The sequence below is a fragment of the Tursiops truncatus genome, chromosome 17, assembly GCF_011762595.2.
Source record: "Tursiops truncatus isolate mTurTru1 chromosome 17, mTurTru1.mat.Y, whole genome shotgun sequence".
Lineage (NCBI taxonomy): Eukaryota > Metazoa > Chordata > Mammalia > Artiodactyla > Delphinidae > Tursiops > Tursiops truncatus.
In genome coordinates, this window is record NC_047050.1 from 34379574 (window position 1) to 34402521 (window position 22948).

At 35.3% G+C, this 22948-nt stretch overlaps 1 protein-coding gene across 3 annotated transcripts; it reads left to right on the top strand.

Moving 5' to 3' along the window:
* The first annotated feature begins 4630 nt into the window (after window positions 1-4630).
* Window positions 4631-21012, top strand: OTUD6B (OTU deubiquitinase 6B). 3 transcript variants are annotated; one of them, XM_019925155.3, is made up of 7 exons: window positions 4631-4800; window positions 5470-5621; window positions 7889-7969; window positions 12980-13292; window positions 14910-14971; window positions 17785-17891; window positions 18677-21012. In XM_019925155.3, the coding sequence occupies exons 1-7, from the start codon at window positions 4719-4721 to the stop codon at window positions 18759-18761; spliced, it is 882 nt and encodes a 293-aa protein (XP_019780714.2). In that variant the 5' UTR covers window positions 4631-4718; the 3' UTR covers window positions 18762-21012. The 3 variants fall into 3 exon arrangements, with proteins under 3 accessions (XP_019780714.2, XP_033698571.1, XP_073650686.1); XM_033842680.2 differs by having other exon boundaries at window positions 4672-4800; window positions 5436-5621; XM_073794585.1 differs by lacking the exons at window positions 4631-4800; window positions 5470-5621; window positions 7889-7969 and adding an exon at window positions 10828-10967.
* Window positions 21013-22948: the final 1936 nt, after the last annotated feature.

A 22948-nucleotide genomic window follows, 5' to 3' on the forward strand; every position in this document is an offset into this window, starting at 1 on the left:
TAGATTTCTCTCTCTTTCCAGACACTTCTTCTCGGAAGTGCCTTATTTTTGATGCTTAATTCAGTTGGAACTATAAATCGAAATATTCCATTCCTCTGTAATACCTACCCATCAAATATAGGTGTGGCCCTTAAGGTTTAACCTCCTTTCCTTTTCTCTTCTATTTCCTATCATTCTTTCCAGGGTGATTTCTCATGGCCTCAAATACCACCTACAAGTCAGAAAACTAAAACCAAAATTTCCAACCATGACATCTCTGCTGGCTCTGGACCTGAATCTCTAAATACCTGTCTGACTTATCCACAAATGTCCCTGTCACAAATCATGCTCAACATGTTACAAACAAAACTCATTTTCCCCTGCATGAGCCATTGTTTTCTGCAATATGTAACTTACCTGAAGTAATGAGCTTTCTTCCTTATTATATAAAGTTTATCCTCACAACAATCTTCTAAGTAGGTGCTGTAGTATGGATGAGGGCAGGGTTGTACAGATGACATGAATTAGTCTTGAAATCATATTTGGTTCTGATACTTACTGTGTGGTCTTAAGCCAATTACTTTTTTTTGAGCCTCACTTTCATGGACAGTAGATACAACATAGGTTTTACTATTGTTCTACTTGAAGGTATGGTAGGTACCCAAAGTGGCAGCATCAACAGCCCACAGGGACTTGCAAGAAATACAGAATATCAACTTTACCCTAAACTTGGTGAATCAATACCTGCGACTTAATATGATCTTCCCAGGCAAATGGTTTACATATTTAAATTTGAGCATCGCTGGTCTTGCCCACCCTTGCTAATACAAGGGTGTCATCACCTTCAGGGGAGTAGATCATTCAAGAATAGAAAAAGTCCTGTCTATAACTTACTAGAGCTACTGTTCCAAGTATTGCCAATGCTCCTGTTTATCCACCCATTATCAACTATATATAGCTGCTGTAAATGGATCTTTGATTTTAACCAGAAACCTTGAAATATCTAATTTAAATTGACTCCATGTTTATTTTATTCACTAGAGAAAGGCTCATTCTTCATTTACCATTTTAAATTGTACTCCCTCAACATTTTAAAATTTGGATTGTTCAATCTGAAGTTTTCTTTGTGTCCCATCCTTACAAGGAAAAATAGAAGTACCAGTTCTCACCTGAAATATTTGGAAAATGCAACCAAATCTTTGATTCAAATAGGGATGCCACAATAGCTTACAATTCAAGCACAAAATCTCTCATACAATAACACTGCTTAAGCAAAACTGTTTCTAGATTCTAATACTACTTAACGTTTATTAAACATTCATAATATACAATGCACTGTGTGAACTGAGAAGGCTTATAGATGCTTAATAATACATTTTATAATATAATCTTGTGTTGCTATTATCCTGACATACCACATTTCTAACAAGCTCCCAGGCAATGCTTATGCTGCTTTTCTGAGGACCATACTTTTCAATAAAAAGATTGTGGAACAAGAAGTATTACATGGAAGTCTGAGAAAGGAAGAACAAAAACAGTGATGGGGAGGAGGGCAGTAGGTGGTGGTGAGAGAAGAGAATTTGGCTTCTCTCTCTTTGAGAGTCAACTGTTAGCTCCTTAGAATCCATTATGGTAAAATTCAGTTGGGAAAAATCTGTCACTAAGAAGTTAACCATGGCACTTAGAATAGCTTATATTGAAGTAAATCCACTACTTAGAATTGGAAGGTAGCAAAATTTAGAAAGTCCAGTAACTATGTCTTTCTTATGTGCATATTCCATTCTTCATCTAGTGTTTTCATTCCTAGTTCCTTGACTTTTGTACATCCATCACATAACATATAACTCATAATGTCCTTATTGTTGCAGATCCTAAATTATCACATTTATTATAATCTCCTCTTTGACCCAAAGGTAATTCATAACATTAAAAAAAATTCCAAATATGTGATTTTTCAGCATTTGGATTTAGTTCCTAGGCTTTTTTGCAATGTGATCATTGTGCTTTCTAGAAATATATTAAAGTTTTCCCTGCACCTTAATATGTCACTTAGAAATGTTTCAGGAAAATCTGAAAAGAATGCAAATACACACACCTCTGAATTACTTAACTACTCCTTAACTATCTCAACTTTTCATTTACTTGACTTATTAAAGATTGTAGATTGTAAGTACTGAAGTCATAGTCCAACAATTTTTGCCATGTGTATTTTCTTTAATTAAAGGATTACTTTATTAATTTTAAGTACCTAAAATGTACTAATTTAAAATGTACAATTTTTTAAAACATATATACATCAGTAAAACTATCACTCACATGAAGGTATTGAACATTTATTTTACATATGAATGCCATGTTATTTGCCACATAAAGCCTCTTAAATGTTACCACCTGTACTGTATGTTTTATAAATATGTTATAGCTTGAGTTCTAATAAAAATATTGCTCCCTACCTCCATTTCTATGACTTATCATTTCCATTATCTTTAAACTCTTTTATCCTTTGCTTTATACAAATGTGAGTATCCAGGGTTATAGATTGATTTTTGACCCAATTTTAATCTCTTTAAATAGGACTATTTAACCTGTTTACGAATGTGATGACTCATCAGTACCTGTGTCAATCTATCTTATGCCAATTTTAATGCTTCCTTGTTGTTTTTCACCACTTCCTCTACAATCCAAACAATTGGAATATGTGCTCTATTTTTATTTGTAACACATCTCATTGTCAAATTCACTTACAATGATCTACTACTACATGAAGCAGTAGGTATTGATTTTCTGAGGGCAAGAGGCACATCAAACAAGGTTTTAATTCACGATCTCTCCAATGAGTAATTAAAAAAATTTTCTTTGTACACTACCAGTATTAGCATTACACACAAATTTGCTACTTTTCCCCCTTCTATAATTAAAACTAGGGAAAACAAAACTATACTGACTGGTTTTCCCATTTTGCCGGATTAACATTTGGTATGCCTTTATTCTACAGGTTCTGTGCACAGTGACAAAGTCCTTTTATTTTACTTATGTTTAGCTTAAGAACATGAATATCTTTATCTACAATGCATGCTAAAAATAAAACAGTATTTATTTGCTCTATATATTGAACGTTTAGCATGCCTTTTCACAGTTTATAAACTGAAATTTTAGACCCAACTTACAAATTTTAGCATTTAGTTTTATAACTCTACCTAACAATGTAACCTTAATGCTGTTTAACTAATGCTTACCACTAATTTTTTCATACAATTGCCTCCTTTTATGTTATTTTAATTCATGTTCTTTGTTGGCTGCAGTACATAATTCAGCAAATTTTTCAAGGATGGTACTTGAAAGATATACTTTCTCAACCCCTGCGTATCTGTGAATGTCTTCCAGTTGCCTTGGTACAGATATAATTTGGCAGGGTATATAATTGGTTTAAAATTATTTTCCCTTAAAACTGTAGATATTGTTCTACTGTTTTCTGGCATTTAGAGTTGCAAGAGAAAAATCTGAGGTCAGCCTAACTTTGCGCCTTTATAAGTAACTTGCCTTCTCTGTCTGGGATGCTTGTAGAATATTTTATTTATCCTTCCAATTAAAAAATATTACCAGGATATGTCTGGGTGTTGCTTTCTTTTCATTAAATTTTAATGGTACCCTGTGAACTTTTTCAATTTGCAGATCTAGCTCCTTCTTCAACTCTGGACATTTTTCTTCAGTTAGTTCCTTATAGTTTCAGCTTCATTTGCTTTGTCCTCTGTTTCAGATATTCCTATTCGACGTAGATTTTATCTCCTGGGCAGGTGCTCTAGGTCTCTCTTCTTCTCTTTACTTGATTTCTTTTCTCTTTTTTTCTGCATGAAAATTTCTCTTGTTTTGCGTTAACTTCAGTAATTCCATTTTGTGCCCTATGAGGCTTGCACATTTCTGTTATCTCTATGAGCTTCCTGATACTTTTCAATCTCTCTGGCAATAGCCTCTTTATCATTGAGCATAGGTCTTTAGGCTCCTGTGTGATATGATACTCAATCCTTACTACCTCATCTATTTCCACCGCTATATTCAAGAGGCGTCATTTTCTCAATTACTTAGTTGTCTTTCTTCCGAAATGCGGTATTACGACCTTGAAAATAATAAACAGAACTTAATTCCCGACTGTTTGATTGAATCAGCACAAAGATTCTCACCGATAATTATTCACGGTTTTATTGAAATGTTTTATTTTTCCTTCTTACCTTTTGAATAGTACTTCTTAGCAATGGGACCAAAAGTGGTCCCATTAAAGTAGATGTTCCGAAGTACCGAACAAAACAAAACAAACGTCCAAAACAGTGCTCCTACGTCATCTCTGCCCGCCTCACGTCAGGGCCAATAGACTGGTGCAGCTTTATTGCTGAAGGGGCTGTAGCGCGGATCAATTGCAAGGCTGCAAACTTCAGCCTGCTAAGACAAACCCCAGCACGCCATCGCGCTCCACCCCCGCCCCGCCCCGCCCCGCCCCGCCCCGCCCCGCCCCAACCTGCCCGGCCCTGCCGCATCAGCGCGGGTCACGGGAGTGCGCACGCGCAGCATCCGGTTCTTCTTCCTCCTCTCTCCGATGACTCAGCTTGGATCCGGTACCGCCTTGAAGGCGGGGCTGGATCCTAGCTGCGGCCAATGGCGCACGGGGTGAGGGTTGAAGGGTGGAAGGTGCTCCTTGCCGGTTGTGCTGGTTCCTTTCAACAACTGTGCTGGGTTACCTGGTCGTCATGGAGGCAGTCTTGACTGAGGAGCTTGATGAGGAGGAGCAGCTGGTGAGAAGGCATCGCAAAGAGAAGAAGGATTTGCAAGGTGACGGGGGAATGGGAACCTAGAAGTCGCCAGGACCCAGGGAAGGGTGCGTGGCGGGTCGCTTCTGGGAAATCTTGAGGGGTTTCTGATCTGGATCCTCCAACGCTTTTCCAAAGTAGCCAGTGGTCTCTTCCTCCCCGCCTTTCCAAGGTCCCTTAATCCCCCAGACCTTCAGAAGCTTCCTCTTCTCCGGTCCGTCGCGTTCCCCCTACCCCGCGCCGCCGCCCGGGTGTGGGTTTCTGAAAACACCGGGAAGCCACCGTCTTGGACCCAGACCCCCTTTCCTGTCTCCCCTTCTTCCTGTTCCTACCCTACTTGCCGACACTTGCCCTACTCGGTGCGTTTTGAAATATCTCACCTAAATTTTGAGGACTCGGAAGCGGTACTTGAAAGATTTAAAAATCTACTTTTTTTTTTTTTAAGTTTTTCCACCTCCCACACCAAACAAACTCACGGTTATGTTAATAAAATTTTTCTTTTTTTTTTTTGAGGGGGTGTCTTAGCTTCATCTGGACCCTTCTCTGTAACTATCTGTTGTGTAATTACTCTTCTTGCTTTCATAATTACTTTTTCTAAACTCTTCACCGTTTACCATCCCCTTATTGTTACTATTTCATATTTATTCTTAATCCCAGGGTTTATGACTTAATGGTTTTGGTGGCTTTTCAGCCAAAATTCAGGGTATGAAGAATGCTGTCCCCAAGAATGACAAAAAGAGGAGGAAGCAACTTACTGAAGATGTTGCTAAGTTAGAAGCAGAAATGGAACAGAAACATAAAGAGGAGCTGGAGCAATTGAAGCAGACTTCTAAGGAGAGTAAAGTAGGTGAAGTAATGTTTCTCTTTGTCTACCTTTGAAAGCAACTGCCACTTCTACTACACTGTTTATTATATAAAATCATAAAATCAGAGGGAAAGAAGTCACTTAGTCACGCTCATGCCATCACCTTTCATTGATATTTTTCCAACCAGGTTTACATGGTAGTGTGTTTTTTAAGGAAGGCCAGCAAAGAAAACTATTGCCCCAAAGATGAACAGATTGATAAAATGGACTAAAAGAAGCTTTACCAAATGAAAGTTGGAAGACCAGTCTCCTAGTCTCAGAATTGCCATTAAATAGGATTGTAACCTGGGCAAATTTACTTAATCTTCTTGAGCATAAGTTCTTCACATATCATATGATACCAATAGTACTGCTGTTTAAGCACAAGATTTTTTTTAAGAAATGGGATAACAAATGTGAAATCATTTTTTAAGTTAAAAGTGCTTTATGAACAAGTTGTAAAAGATGAAATTTACTGATGTTTCTTGGGTAAATTGTAGAATGTTAACTGTCATCATTTTAGCTAATATTTATTTCATCATCGTAGCCATACACAATGTGTTGTATGCCACACACTTTGTTTAATATATTACATTAATTTTCTCATAATTCTCATAATAACACACTATAAAGTATTACCTCTGAAGTAAGTGTAGATAATCCCATTTTTCAAATGGGAAACAGGCTCAGAGAGATTTTAAACTTTGTTATAAATTTATAACCGCCATTGAGTACCAAAGCCTGAATTCAAAATGAGAGCTGTCTTACTCCAGAATGTGAATACTGAATTCTGTTATAATTTTATCTAGAGTGGTAGCTTATTACATGGGTTTTAGATACCAAAGATCACAGACTCCATAACCTCATTCTCATTATTGATAGTTAGAAAGTTCTTATATCTATGCAAAGTTTTGTCTACCATAGATAAATTTTATTTTATTTGGTTCATTTTTGGTCTGCTGTTGACAGGGAAAACAGCTTGTCTGTACTGATTTACAGTTATTGTATTAAACATAGTTTTATTTTCTTTAACTTTTTTGTCAAGAGCGTGGCTTTCCGTGCCTTTTATTTCCAAGTAACAAGGCATGATGCTCTACGTGTTTGTGTTGTTACAATCATGGTATTCCTAATTGTCTCCCTATCTTTTCTATTAGTGAGATAATTTTGTTTGCTCTCTCAGGCCTTTCAATTTTGAGATTTCTTTCCTAGGTTTCCAAGGACAAAAATGTTTAATTGTTAAGCTACATATTGTCCAACTGTTAAAATACAAACTCTCATTTTACTTTATCTTTTTTTTCTTAAACTGAAGCCTGTTTTCTTTCTAAATGTCACCTGAATTCTTTTGTCACTGCTTTCTCCTTTTTTTTTCCAGATGCTTTTTTGTATCTTGCCTGTTGTCAGTATGGCAGTTTGTAAAATTAGCACATTCCTCTGAAAAATATAAGAATCCTAATTTCACTAAAGTTGATAACTGCTCTTTGAAGTCTTAATCTGATTTTGATATTTTAATCATTTGGTCCATAGCCTTAGGGACTGCTGACTCTGGTATTAGAGGCCTTGATATGTTTCATGTATGTGTCATACTAAAAACTAGCTTAACTTATACTTGTGGTAATAAAATACTAGCTACTAATCCTGATAGTTGTAAGTCTAGCAGTTTATTCTTTAGCAAACACATAACAGCCATTTGGTGATTAAGATTAGTTGTAATATTCTAACAATAATTATAGATTAAATTTTCTACCTAAAAGTTTTTCAGTTTGTAGATGGGAAAGGATAGAAAAATCTCAACTTCCTACCAGGGTCAAGAAGCAGTGCTCATCAGGTTCTGGCTAATTAAGATAGAGAAAGGCCTTTGCCACCACATTTGAGGTTATGAAAGTAGTAATGACAGAACCTTACATATTCTATAACATTTAGAGAAGGGAAGGGTGGAATGCTGAATGAGTTGTGGCCCTTATAGGAAGTATTTAGATGAATGGAGTAGGCATTCTAAGAAGGAAGGAAACCATGCAGGAATGAGCATTGTCTCTGAAGAGCTCTAAGGAAAGTTCTTCGGAATCTGACAATTCTCCCTTAAATACAGAGAAAGTAGACAGAACCATGTCTCATTTAGTATTGTGCTGTATCTAGTGCTGTTATTCAAATTTGAATTGTGGGATGACACATATTTGTGACTTTTGATAATAATTTAATAATCTAATACTTTGAATAATAACTTAAAGGTATTTTTCATTAACTTGTTAATGTTTTTTGTTTCCCTCAGATAGATTCTGTTGCTGTCAATATTTCAAACTTGGTTCTTGAGAATCAGCCGTTTCGGATATCAAAAGCACAAAAGAGACGGGTATGAAAGTCACCTAGTATTTGTTAGTGCTGTGTGTGTAATACTATCTTAGGTATTGTATTGGAAGTGAATAGAAAAAAAATGGATTTCCTTGCCAGAGGACCTGAACTAATATTTATTAGGCTTTAGATTATATGAAATCTCATTTAGTCCCGACAGTAATCCTGTGAAGTAGGATTTCTTATCCCCATTTTATAGAGAAGAAAATAGCCCTGAAACAGTATAAAATAACATGTCCAGTTTGCAGTTCTCATAGGAGAGTGGGGCTAGGAAAGGGGATGTGCAAAGGATAAATTTTTTTTTTTTTTGCGGTTCGCGGGCCTCTCACTGTTGTGGCGTCTCCCGTTGCGGAGCACAGGCTCTGGACGCGCAGGCTCAGCGGCCATGGCTCACAGGCCCAGCCGCTCCGCGGCATGTGGGGTCTTCACGGACCGGGGCACGAACCCGTGTCCCCTGCATCGGCAGGCAGACTCTCAACCACTGCGCCACCAGGGAAGCCCGCAAAGGATATTTTTTACAAATACGTTATTCCAGACTTAATTCAGAATTTGAAGAGTGTGAGCCCAGGTGATACTGATGTATAGCTTTGGTTAAAAACTATGGTATTAAGTGGTAAAATAAGAATTTGAATCTAGAAGTTAAGCAAGATATAAAAATATCAGAATTATGTAGTTATATATGTATTGGTTAGTTGTGATGAAAATTCAGAGAAGGAAAAATTCATTGTACTAAGTGTTACGTAGTTGGTATTTAAGGAAATATAGTTATTTAGTTAGGATATTTAAAGTCAGTGAAACAGCATGCACAAAAAAAAATATGGGAATGAAATTTTGCCTCACTAAAGATCTGTAAGGAAACTGATTTATTGGACGTAATAAGTTTATGATATCAAAATTATGGGCGTGAGATTAGATAGGTAAGGGCTTTTGAAAAAGAACAAGGGGTTTAAATCCAATCTTTCTTTCCCAAATATTGTTTTAACACTTGATGTTTTCTAGGATTTAAATGTTTACACGAGCTTTGCGTCTTATAATTTAGTACATAATTTAATAGAGCATGGAATTTGGTGTCAGTCAGATGGAGGTTTTAATCCCATTGTGGTGGCTTTGGGTAAGATTCTTAACCTTTTTAAGCCTCAGTTTCACATGTATAGAATGGGGGAAAATAATACCTACTTCATAGAGTTATTGTGAATATTAAATAATTTACTGTTTCCAAAACCCTAAAACAACATTTTTACTATCATTTGGGTCAACAAGTGATAGTATTGTTCACTGTGTTAAATACTGCATGGTACACCTCTTAAGAAATTCAACCTAAGACAAGTTTTTTTGTTTGTTTGCTTGAAAGTTGCTTAAGTTGCACATTGTCATACATTTCTCATACTATTGTAAAATTTTGTTCTTGAGTAATTATTATAACTGTGAATTTCATAGACTGATGAAATTTAGGTTTCATGGTATTTTGGAGGTTATTTAGTTCACCGCCTCTATACTTATGATTTGTATTCTGTTATAGCCTTATTATTGTCATCTATTTTCTGTAGATCAAAAGTGAAGGGCAGAAGTTTTGCTTGGCAGAAACATAACAAAATATTTGTTGGAGTTGCCTCTACCTAGTAATTGCTATATCTTAGAGTAGCAACTATTTAATTCTGGCAAACATGACACAACTCTTTCCTGTCTTTATCAACACTTGTTCACCCTACCTGGTCCCTTAGGCAACAAAACAAACTAATTCCCTTACGTTTCTCAAACATTTTGTTACTTTTCTCCTAAAATATTGCATAGCTGAAATGCGTACCTTTTCCAGCTATACTCTCAAAAAATGTAGTATCTTTTATAGTCAGCTGCTTGGCAACACTTCTCTGCTGAGTCAACACTTGGCAGAGAAAACACCCTATAAGTAATGGCCAAAGTTTCTTATTGCTTTGTTATATTAATAGGATTTGGGGACAGAAAACACTGAAAGTTTATAGTATTTAAGAAAATGGAACCTGAAGACAGGGTAGATAATTGGGTATTAGACTTATGCCAAACCACTTTTATTTTCCCCCAGAGGCACCAAGGAATAAAAAGTCAGCTAACTAATGATGTCATCTATGGGAGAGATACAACTCTCTGGTAGAAAAACATGACAAAACGTTATGAAGGTTTATTATTGGAATATTGTAGAGCAAATCCCGTATTTTCAATCTAGAAAAGCATAGGGAGTATTTTATTTACTTCAAAGAACTTCAGTGAAAACTTATTGGTATGGTGGAAAGAGCCCAAAGTAGAACTTAGAAGAACTGGGTTCCAAAAATAAGAAATTTGAGAGCTGGAATGAGATCTAGTTCAATTTATTTTATAAATGAGAAAGCTGAGGCCCAGGTTGTCTCAGTGGCATGCTGAAAGTTTAATACAACCCCTGCACTAGTACCCGGCTCTTAAGATTTCTCTTCAGAGTTGTTTTTGCTCTATTACTATACTATTACCACATGGCTCTAGTTTTACTGACAATATATTTATGATTTATGTGCTATTTTCATCATACATACATTTTCACTAGAATTTATTGGTGCCATTCTACCTCCAGGACTAGGGTTGTAGAAAGGAAAGTGCCTCATGCCACTGGAAAACTCTGCATGGTTGGGAAAACAATGCAATGTGTTTCCCACCTAGTGCCCTGAAAAGGAAATACAATTGCTTTGTAATATTGAAGCAGAGCATGAGGGAAAAAATGAAATGATTGGATTAGTATTTTAGAGGCTTAAATTAAGGTTTTACAGATAGTATAAAGTTCCACTCTTCCAGTAACTAGTACCTGACGTCATTAACTCCAGCTCCCATCTACTCCAACTTTTATTCTGATTCAGGTGCCTGGATAGAAGGAGCTCTCTGTGTTGTCCTTGGTCCCTGCTCTGCTTCTAACCAGCTGTATGGCCTTTGGAAATCTTTCTACGTGCTGTTTCCTCAGAAGAGGAAAATGAGGGGTTTTGGATTAGATGATATTCAAGGTGCTTATCCTTCCTCTCCCCTCTGAAAATGTTTTTTATAGTCTTCTAAAAAGTAATAGTGCCATCTTGTGTTTTAAGATTTTATGCCACTGTGATCCACAGTTGTAGGTATGCAGTGAAATAAATTGTTTCATGGTATTTCTGGCATGGTTGGAGTTGGGAAGAAAAAGCAAATAGGTTTATGTTTTATTAAGAAGATAATACTGCTTTTGATTCAGGTAACTTAGAAATCACTTTAGGTTTATCTGGCACAGCACATAACAGGCATGTAGTAGAAGCAGGTGGCATTAAGTGAAATTGAAATTTGCCTTTCCATTCACATCTTCTGTCATAAGGAAAGGTTAGATTGGGGAAATAAAAATCTTTACCTTTTCCTTCTTTTTCTTGGCTTATCTAAATGCTTCACTGTAGTTTGCTACCAATATCAAGATTTATATTGATAGAATGTAGTTTAACAATTTTTATTCTCTTAAATTGAAAAGCACTTGCTCCCAGTATACAAGTAAAACATACCATAGAGAGTTAGAAAGATGTTCACACACACACACATGCAGGCACACACACAAAGCAAAATAAACTTATTTTGTAATCCTGCCATCCAGAGAAAAGCACTGTAAATATTTTGTGTATCTCCTTCTAGTGTTGTTTTTTAAACTATGTATGCATAGACTTAATATATATTAACTGTATACCATCGTTTTGGCCCCCCAACCTCATCTTTTGACACTTTTATCTGGTACTCTAGCTATATGAACCGTGTTCAGCTATGAAACATATAGTGCTTTCTGTCTTTTGATCCTTGCTATTCCAAGTGTCAGGAGTTTTTTCTCTTTTTTCCCAACCTTCCCACTCTACTTCTTATCTACCCTTCATGTCACAAATCTCTCATTACCCTCTCCCCATCCCATTATAACATTTGAATAAGGAAAGCAAGCTGCAGAGTGTAATGTATGATAGGACTTTTGTTAAAATACTGTTTTCTGTACATTTTCTATGAGTACATCTGTATTTATTAAAATACATAGAAAAAAAATCTAGAAGGATACACATCAGACCTCTAGAGCAGGCACTGGGATTGGCAGGGGAACTTTAGATTATCTATAATATTCTAACTTTTTTATAGAGAAGAATATTTTTATCTGTTACTTTAGTTAAATGTGTGTGTGTTTGTATGTACACATTTTTTTTTTTTTTTAAAGCTGGATATATAGAGCTCCTGTACCCTTCTAAAGACCTTAGCCATTTAATGCCTCGCTGGTGAGCTGGTGATTTAGCACATTAAGACCTCACTGGTGGAGTGATAAGTTAAAAAGTTTGGATTAGCTTGGACTTAAGTATGACAATGATGTTGCTTTAAGGCCTAGGACAACTCAGTCCTAAGATAGTACTTTGAAATCGGTAAGTAAAGTTTTTAGATACTTGGCATGTAGTTTTTTTTTTTAAAGAAGATGTTGGGGGTAGGAGTTTATTAATTAATTTATTTATTTTTGCTGTGTTGGGTCTTCGTTTCTGTGCGAGGGCTATCTCTAGTTGTGGCAAGCGGGGGCCGCTCTTCATCACGGTGCGCGGGCCTCTCACTATCGCGGCCTCTCTTGTTGCGTAGCACAGGCTCAGTAGTTGTGGCTCACGGGCCTAGTTGCTCTGCGGCATGTGGGATCCTCCCAGACCACGGCTCGAACCCGTGTCCCCTGCATTAGCAGGCAGATTCTCAACCACTGCGCCACCAGGGAAGTCCGGCATGTAGTTTTTAAATAGACTTCAAAGAAAAATTTGAGGGCTTTCTTTTGTCCTAGTACAGAGCTAGGTGCTGTACACACAGATGAGAAATAACATTTGCCTTTAAAGGAGTTCACAATATAGAAAATTCTACAAGTGATGAGATCATCAATATGATAATGCCTGTGGGAGATGGGAGAAAAATGTTTCTGAGAATTTTATATTTCATCCCCATAATAAATGTAAATTAGTCCTAATTATTAGGAATTAACTTTCCTACACTGTCCTCTTCATAGGACAAAAAAGCTGCACTGGAAAAGGAGCGGGAAGAAAGGATAGCTGAAGCTGAAATTGAAAACTTAACTGGAGCTAGACATGTAGAAAGTGAAAAACTTGCTCAAATATTGGCAGCTAGACAGTTGGAAATTAAACAGATTCCATCTGATGGCCACTGTATGTATAGAGCCATTGAAGATCAACTGAAAGAACAGGACTGCAGTCTGACTGTGGCTGCCTTAAGATGTCAGACTGCTGACTATATGCAAAGCCACGTGGAAGACTTTCTGCCATTTTTAACAAATCCTAATACAGGAGATATGTATACTTCAGGTAATTTATTTTTCTTTACTATGTCTTGTTGTGGTTGTGGTGGTTGTTAAATAAAGTGCTTCCTGGAACTGATAATAAAAATAACCTGAATGGTCCTTATGGGGGAAAAAAAATCTCAACATTTAGGCAAAATTATTTTCTATAACTTTAATAGATACTAGCACATTTTGGTTTATTAAGATCTTTTAAGTACTTAACTATTTTGTAGTTAAAATATATTAATCTTTTATCTAAGATAGGAATAGGATTCATTATTACTATTTTTAAAAGTGTGTTAATAAGTTCTATTTCACAAAGTTAAGCTTTGACTAGTCTCTGGAAGTATAGGGCCTGAAGACCACCAGTATAGAATGATTAGGAAAACTAATTCCTCCTTTTATCCTGTAGTTTGGGAGATTTAATTTTATTCTCAATAAGCTATAATATTCAGGCAAAATTTGACTTTGCAAAACCAAAAACAGATGAGTTAATAACCTGCCTTATTATTCTCTATAATACCTTTGATAGTTGGGAAGGTAAAAAAATGTACAACGAGCAAATAAAGGAGAGAGCAAGTGAAAATCTGAAAAAGTTTCTTAAAGAGAAAGGGGAGTAAGGGAGAAAGTTAGTCCTTGAGATAAGACAGCAGGTGTGTCAGTATCTACTGGGAGCAAGTCATATGGCCAGGATGTATTGAAGAGGGAGGGGATGGTTAAGGGTGACTTGTTTAATGGAGTCCCCAACTGCTAGTTGTAGGGCAGTGGAGAGGAGGTGGCAACTCAGCATGGTGAATCAGAGAAAAAGACAAAAGACTTAATTACCTTCATTCCTTTAGACTTTAGACAATATTTATTGAAGGCCACAGTGTGGCAAGAACTACTCTAGGCACTGTTCTGAGCACTGGATATGAGACAGTGAATGAGACAGATACACGGGACATATTTTCTCCTAGATGCCCATAATTCTTTCCCCTTTCTCTAAACAGGAAGTTAGAGGTGTTAGTTTCCCATGTTAACTTTCTGTATAAAAGTGTGTATGCTCAAGATATGCCATTAAACTCTGCAGTTAGGTCTTTTATGTCCTCTCAGGACTGATCTAGGAAGACCCTTCTTTGGCTAGAACTGATACTGATAACAAATAAGGTAGACGTTTCCAAAATATGTGAAGGCACTATTTGATGCTATCACTGGGAAAGGAGTTTCAAGTCATTTTACTTTTACTCTGATTCTCTTCTCACATTTCTTACAGTGTCTTATAGTGAACCTGATATTATAGAGGATGCATTTTTTAGTCTTTCAACATATTCCTTCAGATGCAGATTTGGACTTTAAAATGTGAATATGGTGGCAATCTTGGGGTCATTGCTTGGGTCAAGAGAGAGGCAGGCTTATAATGTAGTTGAGGTCGCTGGGCCTTAGGCTGAGGGAGAGAAGCAGAGATGAATTGCTTTGCTCTTCGATGGAAAGTTTGAGTGAATTAAATTTGGATTGGGAAATGGATTAAATTCTGGAGAATATAGGTAGAGAAGGAGGAAGTTCATAACTTGGGCAGTTTCATCAGAAATTGTGGGAGGTATAAAAGGGACTAACATGAGTTCTAAAAATTATTAAGTGCTATATTCTGATCTATTTTCTACAGAAGAGTTTGGAAAATACTGTGATGATATCATAAACACCGCTTCATGGGGAGGTCAGCTTGAGGTAAGTTTGTTATTATTCATAGTGGCATTGTTAAATTATTTTAAAAAATCCCTTCTGTAGTTTTCAGACATATTTCTCAGATGATCCAAATTTCCCTTTCAAGGTTCCTTTTCTTTATATATTTTCTGTTTCTCTACTGAAGCATTGAAAAAGGGAGTTAATATTCTTAGACCTTTAATTTAAGTATGTACCTTTGGGAACTGAAGCACTATTTCATTTTAAATAGCCCAGTGTTTGATCATTGTGTTGGTGAGGCTAGTGTTGCATCTGCGTATTTCCATTTGTGATATTGCTACTGGCCATATATTTGAATTTATGGACATATGAAAGTGAAGATTTTACTCAAGTACAGTAAAATTTACCCAAGTGGCTCAACTGATGAAAATCACTATTGGAAAAGTAACATCTCTTACATCAGAAATAGAAAACAATATTTTAATGTGAGAATACACGTCAAATCCTCCCACAATACATCAATTACAATTGTGTCTTGAGTTCCTAGTCGATACTGACTGACTTGAAAGCAGTATTTGATGCATTAAAATTCACTTGTAAGAAAACAATATATTTAGTCACTTGTAGGGAGTTAATCACGATTTTTTTTAAGCTCTAATTATTTATCTTACTGTTAACTTTGTTTCATTAAAGCAAAATAAAACACCTAAGTGGTCCAAGTGGTGATGAGATAGCCTGGGGTATTAGAAGTCAGGGAGTAAGGGGGAAAGACTTGGGGCTAGGTTGTGGGTTTTTTTTTTTTTTTTCTGTGGTACGCGGGCCTCTCACTGTTGTGGCCTCTCCCGTTGCGGAGCACAGGCTCCGGACGCGCAGGCTCAGCGGCCATGGCTCACGGGCCTATCCACTCCGCGGCATGTGGGATCTTCCCGGACCGGGGCACGAACCCGTGTCCCCTGCATCGGCAGGCAGACTCTTAACCACTGCACCACCAGCGAAGCCCTAGGTCGTGGTTTTTCCTTGTGCTTCTCAGTTTTGTGACTTTGGGGGAGTCAGCCAACCTCCTGAGCTCCATTTTCCTTATTGAATGGGGATAATAAAACCCCTATGTGTATATGGTAGGCCATTTGTGGATATTAAATAAGGCAAAGAGTATATGCATAGAAGTTTGTAAGCTAAAGTGCCAGATAGATGAATCTAGCAGTATAATTAATATTATTGTGTAATTATGATTAGTCATCTTAAATAGTTTGTGGCTCTGACTATTTCACTTCAAGAACTATGTTGTTTGGAGATATGACATAATTGCTTCTTCAAAGTCTTTTTCTTAGCAGTGCTATATTTGTACCTCTTCTGAGCCACCAGAGGGAACTGTGTCCACTTGTTTTGTATGCCTCTCCTGGGTCTCTGAAACTCGGGAAGGTTAGCTTTGTGACTACATTAGGAGTAATTAAAGATGCTTGAACTTTTTAATAAGAATCTCAAATTAATTTGAGTTCTAGAGACCTAAGTGACTCTTTTTAAATTGAGAAAAACCTTTTAAAACATCTTTTGAAGGACATTTTCTCATAAATTGTTTGTGAATTCATTTGAAATGAGTTTCTGTTTTCACAATGGGGTAAATTTAAATTATTAAAGAGAAATTCTTTGTATGATTTCTGAAGACTTAGATGGGATATTAAGATTTCCAGAGCTTGTTTTGCACCCTCCATTCCATGCTGCCTTTTAAAAAATGTTATTTGAGGTATAAGAAAAAAGTACCTCAAAGGAATATTTTACGAGATAGAACATGGGATTAAATTTGCTACTGTGTAGCACAGAACCTTTTCCATATTCTTGAATTAATTTCTTACCTTCGTTTAAAATTTCCTAAAAGGTCCATGTTCTGTTATAATGGGGCAGATAAACAGATCAGTGCATTATGACTGAAAACTGTTAAATGATTAATTTGTTTATGAACTTGAGCTCTAGAGTCAGACTTCTCAGTTCAGTTGCAAGTCATTTTGTTTCCTTGTGCTTGACTTCTCTTAACCTTTCTCTACCTGTAATTATAGTCTTTAAAATGTATAACAGTAGTAACTATCCCGTAAGGTTATTGTGAAGACTGAATGAATTAATACACATAAAGCACTTAGAATGCTTGGTCAAAGTAAGTCTAAAAAAATGTTACTACCAATATTCATTATTAACTATTATTCATCCAACTTTAAGCTCTAATTTTATATCATGTGTCATGAACTTAAAATTATATGTTAATCAGTTGGAAATTCCATGAAAGGATAGTGCAGTTCCTAAGCTCATTCTACTCATGCCTTGAAAATCATAGAGCAGTTGTTCTCAGCATTAGTACAATAGAGTCATCTGAAAAGCTTTTAAAAAAATAAACCTCCTATTCTTTCCTGCTTCCTCTGTCCTTCCCCTACCCCCTCTCAATTGTAATTGATTTGATCTGGTGCCTGAGTAACAGTATTTTTAAAAATCCTTTATTATGGAAATTTTCAAGGCATATTCAAAAGTAGAGAGACTAGTATAATGAATTCAATTTACTCATCCCCATGCTTCATTAACTATGGCATAGATATTTCCAAAAAGCTGTTGTACATCCAGGGCTTGAAACTTATGCATTTGATTTAGTAAACATTATATTTATTTGATTTTTAACAAATACGTGTTAAGTGCCCACTATGTGCTGGGCTCTTGGTGTACATTAAGGAAAAAGAGTAGATCCCTGCTCTGACTGGTTGCCCTATTCATGCATAAATTCAGTAGTTTATGATTTGAATAAGATTTACCTCTTTATTTCCCTTACTAATATATATATTGTTTGTTTATTTTTTGGTTTTACATTTTCTCTTTTATAGCTAAGAGCCCTGTCTCACATTTTACGAACACCAATAGAGATAATACAGGCAGATTCTCCTCCTCTTGTAGTTGGTGAAGAATATCCAAAAAACCCATTAATACTTGTGTAAGTACCTAGAAATTCCTATTATTAATATTTTTCATGATTAAGACAAAAAGGATTATGAAAAAATTTTAGGTTATATATGTTGATTAATTGAAACAAGTCCATCTTCAGCAGCATTAATTATGCTTATTTTATGTAAAAGGCAATTACAGAATTAGAAAGCATTGTCAAAACATGTGATTTAGATAATTGTTTAAACCTCTAATGATTTAATCTTGTATATGAGTTAAGAATAAAGTCATTTCTAAAGGTTACAAAATTTTAGGATTAGCTCTCATGTTGTTCTGGTTTGACAGTAATGCTAAAAGTTTCAACAGGTGTAAAAGCTGAAATACATTCATGTTGCCTGATGGTTTATTCCTTAGAGATTTTTTTCTTCATATTGTAAAAACATGTTACATAATTGAGAGTTCTCTGAAACAGCATGGAGAGTTTGCCATTGGCTTTAGTGTTCATAAGCTAAGCCTACTAAGGTAGTCATTAATGGCTTGGGTTTAGGTAATAATTTAAGCTTGTTGAGCACTCAGCATCTCAGTTTTTCCTTTTTCACTCCAATGATTGTGTTTTACCTGACAAACTCAGCAGACAGAGTTATTGAACCAGATCTTACTGACTGCTGATGCTTTTCAAATAGTGTTGAACTTTTAAGTAATGAAGTCTATTGAATGATACCCTGTGAAGTGATTAATTCAAATTACTTGGTTTTATATACATAATAAACATTTATATACAGTGAATTGAATTACTTTTATCTAAATTACTTATTTCTCCTTTTTTTATTTCAGTTATATGAGACATGCATATGGCTTAGGAGAACACTACAATTCTGTTAAACGGTTGGTGAACACAGCTAGTGAAAATTGCAGCTAGTCTATAAAATGTTGCTGTTATGTTTTAGTACAGCGTGCTGATCTGAGTATTAATACCAAGTGTTGGATTGTTCTAAATGTTTCTGGAAAAAAAACAACTACCTTAAACCAGTTTTATGGCAAAGCTACTAACAGGTTTTTTAAAAATGTGTCAAAGATAAACTTTCACCAATGTCCCCTTAGTGGTGTTTTAAAAAACAGTTGTAAGTCCCTTGTGGAGAACATAATTTATAGACCAAGATGGTACCCTGTTTGCTGATATTTTTATTAAATATAGGATCCTGAACATTCTGTTCTGTGTTGAAATAGTTAAAAAATTTTTTTCTCCCTATTACTGAAAGCTTTCAGTAACCGTGTCAGTGTAATTTTTCTTGAAGAAGTGAAATGACTCAGTCTCTTTGACATTGCAATAATGTGGTGATGGTGATAGCAAATTTAATGAGTGCTTATAAATGAACGTGATTGCAGTAACTTTGGTGTTGATGGGATTAATGCTCTGACGCTTTTTATATAGCCCCATCAAAGTGCAGCTAAGAAGCTTGCTTTAATAAAGAATTAAAAAATATTTATTCAGATGGGAATCAGTTGTTATATTTTAAGAAATGAGACAAATTCATAGGTAAATATGTTTCCAATCAGATTTAAACCTCTAAAGAAGTACAGATGTCTTTTATTTGTATATAACTTAAAAAGACTCAGCAGATTATTGCTTTTCTAACTCATTTGTTATTCCTTTCTGTTTCTTAACTTCAGAATGGTTGTACCATCATTTCTTGATTATCTTCTTAACTATAAACGTTTATATCTTTGTTGTATTTTCTCCATCACTACTCAGCTACTTTGCTTGCCTTGCAGTCTTTTACACTAAGAAATAGTTTTTAGTTTCCCTTATTCTTTAACTTGTGAAAATTGAAGGAGTAGCAATATAAAAGGGTCCAAGGCCAAATTTACTTCAAATTCTTCCTCTTTTACAATTTGTCTTACAAGATCTCTCCCTTTGCTTCATTCTCTAGGATTACAGAATGCCTTCGTTAACTTATTTTGTTAGCCTTATTAATGTCACCTTTCCTCAAATATTTGTCTCAAGTATTTGGGCATTTTTTATGTGGCTGAAAGCCACTGTTGAGCCAAGACTGTATAATAAAATCAGTACAATACTTTTCAGTTGAATGATTTGTCTAGCTCAGATTTTAGGTTACTTGTAACAGTATTCTAAGAAGATAGTACCCATATGTACAAATGTGTCTGATAATTTTTTATGTAAGGGGGTATTATAAAAATGAAACCTTTCTGGTTTGATCTGTTTTTCTCAAATAAGAAAATAACTAGTAAGATTTTGCATCAAGTTTATAAAATTTGAATTTTTTCTCCATGAATGCGACTAATTTTTATAAGTAAATATTGGGTTTTATAATATTAAAAACAGGGTATCAGTATCACATGCCCAGCAGGTGACTGTGTGGGAACCTGGCAGGAGCTGTTCTGGTCATCTAGAGCAAATAAGTACTACATGAAGGTATTCAACTGCCAAAGATTAAAACCATTCTGCTTGCCAAACAAAATATATTCTGAAGGCTGCTTGCTTTGTAATCCTTGATCTGAATTTTTTTGGGGGTCTGAAATTTATAAAATAATGATATTGTAAAATACTAAGCAGCTTGGCTTTATTTTGAAGTAATCTGTTACTTTAAAAGAGAAGCATTAAGAAGTAATAAAACAAGATACAAAGATATCTAGTTATTATAAATTCCATCTATATTTAAAGTATTCTAAAATAACTTATTGGTAGCTATTTTTTTTCTAGCAGGATGAGTAGAATTGTCTTGATTGTAGATATATTTTTTAATTTTTATTATTTTTTAAATGGCCAATATGGTAATGAACAGGGTTTGTATGGTCAGCTTCTCTTCTTTCTTAAAACTTGAGATAAAAATTATTTTAGCTGTAACCTAAACACTAAAATTAAAGTCTTTAAAAAATGGCAGATGTTAACTTAATAGCAGCATATACTAATTTAATTTGCTGTATGATGCTGGTCTCTTAGGGAAGTTTGATAAGCTTTCTTTTGTCCTAACTCAGAAAAGTATATGTTAGCGTTCTGGAATATGTCTTTAGCCAAGAATTTTATCCACTTAAATATGTTTTTTAACTTATATAAAGCAAAAGAGAATGTGTGTAACTATAGTGAGCAATAAAATTTTGTTCATATTATCTGATGTTTGCTAAAATAAAAGATGAGTGAATTAAATCAACGTTTGTTCAAATTGTTATTCTTTTATAATTTTAGAAGTAGAGAAAACTTTTGTTTTAGAATTTTATTCAGCTTTTATTTTGTCCTCATATATAATTGAAAATAATAGTCACAGATTCTAATATTTATAACATTTATATTATTTTATTATTTTAAAATTATGAAAGGCAAATTAATTAGAAAAATATCTAAAACTATTGGGTGTTAAAGAAGAAAAGAAAAATGAATAAACATCTGTGTGTAAGAATATGAAGCAGTAAGAAGGAAATCTGTGCAAATTAGTGCTGCCACATATTTGTTAATACATTGTCTTGGTATAGATGGTCATGAACTAGCTGAAGGACAGTTTTTTTCTGAAAATTTAGTTTGTAATTTCATACTGTTTTTACTTTCACTGAACAAATGAGAGAGGGATGTTTCTTCATGTCCGTGTGTTTTTACATACGTTGATTCTTCTAAGTCTTGTTTGAAATATATCTTTCTCTATCTATGGAAAAAGTAGAACTCACAGGGTTTCTAATTCATTTCTTAAAGTAAGTTTTAGAAACATCAGTTCTTGTTCTTTACCCCATCTTGTTCCCTCCTGTAAGACCTTTGAACTGACATTCGGAGTTGGGTGCAACCTGCTTCACCTAGCTTACTGTCCCGGTCTCAGCTTAAATAGCACCGACCTAGGTAAGCTCCCCAGAGTTCTCCTACCTGGGCTAGGTTAGGTACCCCACTTGATGCATGATGCTTTCTAGTAACTATACACTTATAATTAGTTATTTACATTTAGTTGTTTATTATTATTATTGTTGTTATTATTTCCCCTTAGTCTTTAAGTGCTTAGAAACAAGGACTTGCTGATTACTATTAAAATATGTAGCACATTGCTTGGCCTATATATTAAGTGCTTAATGTTTGTTGATTGTTGTAAGATCAGCTGAGAGGATAGGATATGACTCTGAGGAGTTTCATTAGGCTAATGGGCTGTTAGGAATAGGACAAGATAGTGACTTAGAATTCTGCTTGCTCACAGAAGGGCTGCTTTCTAATTTATATTACCCTTGGATGAATTCTTAAGTCTTCTAGTTAGTTGAAAGGAAGAATGGAACCCAAGAAAGGAAGAATGGAACCCAAGAGAGCTTTCTTTTTTCTTAACTTCTGATAGTGTGTTACAGTTAATTTACCTTCATGTGTCAATTATGACAATTTGATTTTAACGAATCTAAAAAATATAATGGTCCTCTAAAATAAGTATACAGACCAAAAAGAAAACCTTGGTTAATATACTGACCAGGAAGAAGATTACAGTTGTCTTATTTCATTGTAATCAGGATGACTAGTATACCTTACTGAAACAAATTACTGCCTTTGTACAAGCCTGCTGAATTTATTATTTTTCTGAACAGGAATGACTTATAATCTTTCTCCTGATTTTGCTTAAAATACCAACCCCTGCCTTCTGTAAGGATTAAATAAGTCCACTTATATAAAGAACTTAGTACACTGCCTGACACAGTAAATTCTCAGTAAAGGTAGTTATGTTTTCTTTTGTACAGCTTCACATAGACATTTAAATCAAGATCTTCACCTTTTGTTAAATCTAAAGTGTGCAAGTACTACTCTTGGGACTGATAGAAGGTGCTAACATATGCCTCTTGCACCAAGGACTTGTCTCCCTGCTGTGTGTTAGGTTTAAGTAGTGGTGGATAAGGAAGAGGATAGTGGAGCTAAGGTCCAGCAGGGGTTGGTTTGCCCAATACCCTGTTTTCATAGATAATGGGGATGAGACTTGAAGAGGTTAAGAATGGATAACTTGCTAAACCATACTGCTAGTAAATGGCAAGGCTGACCATAGAAGGCAGGCCTTTGAGAATCCAAAACCCTTTAAATCAAAACTTCCATTTCCATATTTAAACAGAAAACCAAGAGAAATACAATACCCTTGTTTA